The 7,498-nt window shown below is 33.4% G+C and overlaps 1 protein-coding gene across 4 annotated transcripts in view; it reads right to left on the minus strand.

The window, feature by feature from the left end:
• Positions 1–3,048, minus strand: part of LOC125677739 (uncharacterized) — a 5,115-nt gene extending 2,067 nt beyond the window's left edge. For 2 of the 4 annotated variants that reach the window (XM_056160758.1, XM_048915906.2), the window contains exons 1-8: positions 2,892–3,048; positions 2,076–2,243; positions 1,502–1,724; positions 1,152–1,272; positions 804–995; positions 463–610; positions 191–339; positions 1–74 (exon numbers count right to left, since the gene is read on the minus strand). The exon at positions 1–74 is cut by the window's left edge and continues 224 nt beyond it. In XM_056160758.1, coding sequence (XP_056016733.1) covers positions 1–74; positions 191–339; positions 463–610; positions 804–995; positions 1,152–1,272; positions 1,502–1,724; positions 2,076–2,243; positions 2,892–2,952 — 1,136 coding nt within the window. In that variant the 5' untranslated portion in view covers positions 2,953–3,048. Of the gene's footprint in view, positions 75–181; positions 340–462; positions 611–803; positions 996–1,151; positions 1,273–1,501; positions 1,725–2,075; positions 2,244–2,891 lie in introns of all 4 variants that reach the window. The other 2 variants (XM_048915907.2, XM_048915905.2) reach the window with 1 other exon arrangement.
• Between the last annotated feature and the right edge of the window lie 4,450 nt (positions 3,049–7,498).

A 7,498-nucleotide genomic window follows, 5' to 3' on the forward strand; every position in this document is an offset into this window, starting at 1 on the left:
TTCTGTTCTATGTGACTTATTACTGGGTTGGCACTATCAGCATATGCATTCACGAAAGCAGGAAGTTTTGATAGCTACAATTATAGATGTTGTACAGTCTATTGTAACAGTATTTTTACAAGATACTTTCTTCTTCTAAAAACGTTACATTCCGTATAACAAATGTTACGAAGTTACTTGCTATATTTACTTTCTTCAAGACTTCTGGTGCGTAGTCCTCCAGGTCGTTGATTGGATCAGATTCGTCCAATTCCTGAACATGTTTCACATTCCATAGACTATCGGCACTCTTGGCTTCATCGCTGGGCACGTATGCAAAACAGTGGTATCGACGTTCGCCTGTAAACATGAAAAAAAATTACCGTCTTTCACTTTAGTTACTTCCTGGAGAAATTATGCTTGAAATTCTCGTCAGGAATTTTGTGTTTTCCTAAGAAATGCATTCCAGAAGAATATCAATACCTAGTTTCCAACAGCAATCCTTTCTTCTTTGTTCCATAAATCCACGTCTCTTGAATGTGAATGGAATTATAGATTCCCCATAAGCACAAAACCGGTCAAGCCGATGTCGACGCTCGTCTCCAATACAGTCAGTTCTCTCTGTTCCCTTCTGGAAGTAGGATAATAAACATTTCAAACTCTACGTCATCTGTAATGGGGATTTTTTGTATTTCTTTAAAAAATCATTTCGACAATGTAGCCAAGAGGGAAGTAATATGTCTCGTCTTATTTCAACACACAGTCATTTGATATTGTGAGGAAAATTTTTTCTTTTAATTCTATATAATGAGTAAGGTACGCACCAGACCACAACACTTTTTAATGTTGTAAACTCTTTGATGAAGAGCGAGTTCCCAAGATTCTTTTTGGAGTTGTGACATAGCGTTATATTCCATTTTACGTCTGCTCAGAACGTATCGTCTGGTTGCTACGTCAGATCCTGTGATGTCATCGATTACTTGGCATAAGAGATCTTTCCTCTCCGTAACGGATAACTATATGAAAAAGAAAGGAGTTTGATGAAAATATTGTGTTGAAAAAAATATTAACATTGATTGTCCATCGCGTATCAGGATAGGCTTGTAATGTATTGTTTTATAGGGGATTTTGTTTTCTTGATAACATGTAATGAAAATTTTAAAGATTCTTACGGTTGCTAATAGTGGATGCACATCTTTTGGACAGATATGTGAGGTAAGATGGCCCTCTTTTTTGGACATGTCGTCTAATACAAAAGAACTCGTATCGGCAGTGGCAGTGGACACGCGTGCCCTGCAATTAAAGAAACAACTACAATTAATCGTTTATTAAGACTTCCACATTTCCCACCGTTATACAAATTACCAATCAGATTTGATGCCGAAGCAGAATGATTTGTACTTATTGTAGAGTTAACAATCTAATCTAACAATCTATTTGATTATTTTTTGTGAGATTAATGAATATATTTGGTATGAACAACACACAAATTGCTGTAACTACTTCTCAGATGAAAGTTCACCTAATAGTAACGCAGCCACACAGTGGCGCTTTCCAGGTAAATAGGAACGTGTGCTCTGGAACTTTGGAGTTTCGGGTGACCAAGTGAGAGCAGTTCTCTGGTTGGTGGTAGTAAGTTGGGTTTGTATCAAAACTGCCTGTGCTACAACCCTCTAGCCCACTTCCTTCAGCCCAGACCAAAACGTCCGAGAACTTCCGATCACTGTCTTGGGCTCTCACATACACTGTAGAAATGGACAGGGCTTGCTGACTAGTTTTATTATGCGGTTGTCTCGGAACACCACTTCTTTCTACTTACAAGTCATAGTGTCCGATTCAACCAAATCTACACATGTAACATTTCTAGCACATTGAAGCAAAAAGGAATTTCATGCTTATTATCTTTTTTGTTTTCATAAGTACACTTTATAAATACACTTACTTGTAAAAAATTTACAAAAGATTTTGTTTCCATTAAACCAGAAATTCCTTAATGTCCTTTTGCAATTCTCCCTGTTTTTTTTTAAACCTTTTAAATCATGCTATTTTCACATTGTAAGTAATAAGTGTAGGACATTCCATTTGTTTCAACTTACATGAATACGACTTTCCCGGGAGATAGCCCTCTTTGACACTCCGGGTGTCTAATACAAACATGGGTTTGGTCTTGTAGAGAACGTTGTTTTGGCGCTCGCCGTTGGCGGGAAGTCCCACGGACGGGCAGCCTTGGGTATCGGCAAATCGCACCTGCTTTGCGTATGTCCCTATATCAAATTAATTAAAAACATTATTTTTCTTTGTCTCTATCTCTTTTTAATAATTGTATCTAAATTCGGGTTATGATTTTTATTAAAAATCATGTAAATGCTAAATGACATGAAGTTTGAAAACTAATCCGACGCGCGCATTAATTCTTCCACTAAATGAACGCTGTTTTTCACTTTATGCATGGTAACTAGTTAATGTTTGGGTTTTTTTTTGGGGGGGGGGGTCTTTTTTATTTTTTAAAAGTTTTTTCCCTACTTTTTAAAATTCACAATGAAAATAAAGAATGGTGCTATCGAATTGAAGTTTCGTTCTAGTCTTGTAGAACACACGAGTGAATAAATAGTGAATAATAATGATAATAATAAATAAATAGATTAATAAAAATGAATGAAATGAAATAAGATAAATAGTAAATGTAAATATCTTAAACAAATGAAAATCAAAAATCTTCCATTAGATCACTTAATTTAATTCACACAATATTTTGAATGAATAAAAGATTAAATCTAGTTGTACACTTATTTCACCAATGATTAAATATACTTCAATAAAATTTTGGCAATAATAAGCACGTGTGTAGTAAATAGTGTTTATCGTGTAGTGTATTATGCATATAAAGTATATGTACGGAAATATAAACTGACCTTGTGGGGACACATCTACCAGGAATAAGTACAGTACAAACTGGAAAACACTTCTGAACATTGAACTCTCTTCTGAATCCGCCTCTGGGTAAAAGTTTCCTCGGACCAATACAAACTAATGATCCTCCTTTCCCGGTCTGACTTTTATATCCGACCTCTGGATGTGCACTAGTGAACACATGGCATCACTCGTGGACAGTGGGCGGAGCCTCTCTCTGATCAAATGTGAAAATTAGCACCAAAAAACTTCCACCGTGCCTTCTGAAATTCATTTGCAAGATAAAACAAGTACATTGTTATAAATATTGCACGTCCCGAGCTTTGTTAGAGTTAGAGGAGAATATAGCGGGAGATTGGTTCGGTCGTGCTTCACTCATGGACCTGTTTTTGTGTGGTCCTGGACTAGCGGATTTTAACTTCACCTTAAACCGGGAACAATAATTAGATTCCCAGGAGGTTCTACGCGGTGAAGAAAAGGTTTTAAGTTACACTCCTATCCAACATTAGTGAAATGTGTGACTGATTAAGCCTAAACCGTGTAGATTGCTACTTATTTGAAATGACTGGGTGTTTATCGAATGAATGATTATCTTCCAAGAGAATCGTGTACGTTTAATATTCAAATAAAAAATCCTATTAATTAGAATCATCTTTAAGTTCCAATCATGTATTGTATTTGAACAAATTAACTACTTTCCAAACATACTCTGTATTTGATACAAAATTTCTAATAAAGTAATCTAGCCACATACAGTTGTGACATTTTTCTCTCTATTGAGAACCAAATCAACAAAATTACTTGCTTTGTTTTATATATATATATCATTGGTGATATTTATTAATCAATAAAAATTCATATAACTTTGTGACAATTTTGAAAATATTAAGGTTTTTTTCCAGTTCAAACAAATATCAATACATAACGAACTTCATGGGCAATGAGAGTATAAAAAGTTTTCATTGTTAGTTAATTTTAATAAATATCGCATAAAAATGGGGGGAATATTCTTTTTAAAAATCTTTCAGATCCATACTAACTTTATCATTTTTTGAATATTTTTATTTTATAATGTTTTAGACTAGATCTAAACCTCTGCAGTGCTATATAATTCCGTATGAAACCTTTCCTGTATTTATTCATTGCATTACTACAATCACACGGTAGAGCGCCTCGATCGGTTCTAATAAATATAATCTCAACTAAATAGTGAGCATTTAGAGATTTGTTGCGGTAAATCATTTCATAGATGTACATGTAGTTGGAAATAAGGATTGGCTTACAGTCATCTATATTTAAAAGACCATTTTAATTAATTATAATATAATTATTATTGTTTTGTTTTGATCATTTTTTTGTTTTATTTCTAATACAGATATGCATTATCTGATAAAATATATGCAGATTTTAGTAAAAGTTGCAATAATCCCAACAATCTTGGTTGTGCTTGTGCGTAATTTTTTTTCACAGCTCTATCGATTTTCAAATTTTACATGACGCATGGTTGAATTATTTCCAGTCTGGATCAGATTAACGTGGGTAATTCGGAGGTGTTCTGCTTTCTGGACACCTGCTGAACAAATGTCTATGAACGTTTTCTTTAAGTGTAGTGATTTTCGATGATGTTTTATTGTAACTTAGAAACTTTTTCTAGTGAATGTGAAATCATAAGCAATAATAAATAAGTCTGTGTTTGCGATGACCCTTAAATTGCCACTGAAACAGCGATAACAATTTTTAAGATGATTTAGTTTATGGAAATTTTTATGTTAGATACATGTACATGTACTAGCACCACATCAGTGTGTCCCATTTTTTCTTCCTATGGTGATATTTTCATTCAGTATCATTTAAAAAAACAACAAAAAAACACACACACAAGGATGCCAGGGAAATAGAAATATTGTTCTTCTTTCATTAATTTGCAGTAGTGGTATAATTACGTTGTTATCACATCATTTTCATTACATGCAATTATCATTCATTCTTTATGTAGGTGGAGTGGCAGAATGCCAATTGTTCTACGTTCTGATACATTCTATGAATATTCAGAGAAATTAGTATTTATCACATAGGTCTACCACGAAAGGAATTTTGTCAGGGCATTTGATTTTTGTATAACGACATTCAAAATGCTCGTTTTTGTCTCCGTGAAATCCCAACTGTTCAACCGTTTGGTGTTTTTTTTTTTAAAGTTAAAGTTCTATTTATACTATCTTATGTCAGGCGGCTGATCAGACTAAAACACTTTGTAAACTCTATTTAATAAATGAATATAGAGTATGTTGTTTTCTAATAACAAAATGATGAAGCATGGGTATATCTTCTTTTACATATCATATTAAAAGAATCTTAACTGGTTTTTACAGTGGTAACGAGAGAATAGATTTGTACATTATTAGTTTATTCTATTTTAATTTACACGTTCATAAGTACAATATATTGCAACCTTGAAATAAATGCCTCCCAAATATTAAAAGTACAAAATTGGCAATGGATATGATTGAAAAAGCGCATTTAAAAAAAAAAGAATAAATGATCCTACAAATAATGTTTTATACCTAAAATTATTGTTTTGAATACTTTAACCCAATCTGATTAAAATAAAATCTTTGATCCGCTCCCTTATTGTTATGTCGCACAATAACGGAGCGGATCAAAGATCTTATTTCAATCAGATTAACTGTAACCAAGTATTCTATTGATGTGTTCATATCTTTTTAAAAAAAAGATTTTCCCCAGCGGCCATTTTAATTTTCCTTTTTTATGAAAAATACTGTCTACTATAATAGAGATTGGTGTAGCCTTTTCTTCAGTAGAAGTACGTGAATCTACAATATCCGGATAACCTTCTGGTGTCCAAAATAATATTCAGACTATAATGTTAAATGATATCAAGACTAATGTTAAATAGTAGTCAACTGAATAGAAAAAAACCCAGCATTAACTTTCTTTTTATATGGACTACAACAATTAACAAATAATAACTCTTTTTTTTACATGACTGTATCCTCAACAATGCAAGATAAATATGTTATAATATTCTTATATAAGATACTAGTTTATCTAATGCTACAGTCACATAAAAAAAATCCAGTTTGTTTTGATAAAAGCTTTTCTGTCTTTTATTTCTTTCTTTGGTACAGTCACGAGTGTTTGCGATTTCATTCGAATAGCGGTCATGTGTGTTGTGCACTTTTTTTTTTACCTGAATGCCACAGGCTAGCTTGTAACCAATCAAAAGGTTAGTGCATGGTTCCATTTGTTTATATCAGTATTTTGTATAGACCATTTTTGAACTGTTTGTGAATTTGTACTCCAGAGTTGACTATAGTGCTAAATTAATGTATAACATAAAGTTTAATAGGAAACTTATCTTGTGTGTGTAGTTAAACATTTCAAAAATCACATAAACACGTTTTTATCCATGAAGTGTCTCATATTTGAACTTCTTTCATCAGGTTATTACAAGAGAAAATACCCAGCTATGTAACCTTGGAAGCACATAATTCTTCATGCGCACTGTAATGACCCCCCCCCCCCCTCAATTTCTTTGTTGTTTTCAAGTTTCCTGAGTGGTTTATAATTAAAGATATTCTATTTAATCCACACACATTGTTTACATAGAGCTGATATATTATTAATATAAAGTGTGGTTTTGGATGTCATCTTTCAAGGTTTTAACTGGTCGATAGTAAAAATGGAAATACAGTGACCTTTTTTAAAAAAACAAAAACGTTTTCTCTTCCCAATTTTTCATATACGATGTATTTCATATTTGACTGATAGACATAGTAAAGCTCATTTCGATGATTTTTTTTCTCTTGTCCCAAATCATCTTACTCCTTCTAATATATTAAATTAAAAAAGATATATGAATGCTATTTTTCAACTTTTTAAATGACTGCATGTTTGTTAAAAGTTACACTAGGAGCCAACTTGTATAGCAGATTGAATTTTTGTAAAGATAAACCAGGAAGTATTTCGTTGAGACCGCAAATGACAACAATATGACATAATGTCTGGATTGAATATTGTTTAACGTCCCTCTCGAGAATATTTCACTCATATGGAGACGTCACCAAGACCGGTGAAGGGCTGCAAATTTAGGCCTATGCTCCGCGCTTACGGCTATTGAACAGGGAGGGCTCTTTGGACGATTTAATTACCTACATCGTTGCTTTGTGGGATCTTCTCTCGTTCTACTTACTGATGCACTCTTCAGCTGCCTTATGTCCGATCTCATTTCTTTAACTATACTTTTTTTTTTTTTTTTTTTAGATTTTTTAATGTCTTTGTAAACTCAACAAGTATTGAGATAGGGTTCTTCGATGTTGCACCACTTGCAGCAAGACGTTGATGTGATCTCTTTTCTTCAAATCTGATCTTATAAATGTAAGGTGAAGATAACGAACAGTGATCAATCTCATAACTCCTACAACCAATACAAAATAGATAGTTGGGCAAACACAGACCCCTGAACACACCAGAAGTGGGATCAGGTGCCTAGGAGGAGTAAGCATCCCCTGTTGACCGATCACACCGCCGTGAGCCCTATATCCTGATCAGGTAAACGGAGTTATCCGCAGTCAAAATCAGAGTGCCAAGA

The sequence above is a fragment of the Ostrea edulis genome, chromosome 3 (genome assembly GCF_947568905.1).
Source record: "Ostrea edulis chromosome 3, xbOstEdul1.1, whole genome shotgun sequence".
Classification (NCBI taxonomy): domain Eukaryota; kingdom Metazoa; phylum Mollusca; class Bivalvia; order Ostreida; family Ostreidae; genus Ostrea; species Ostrea edulis.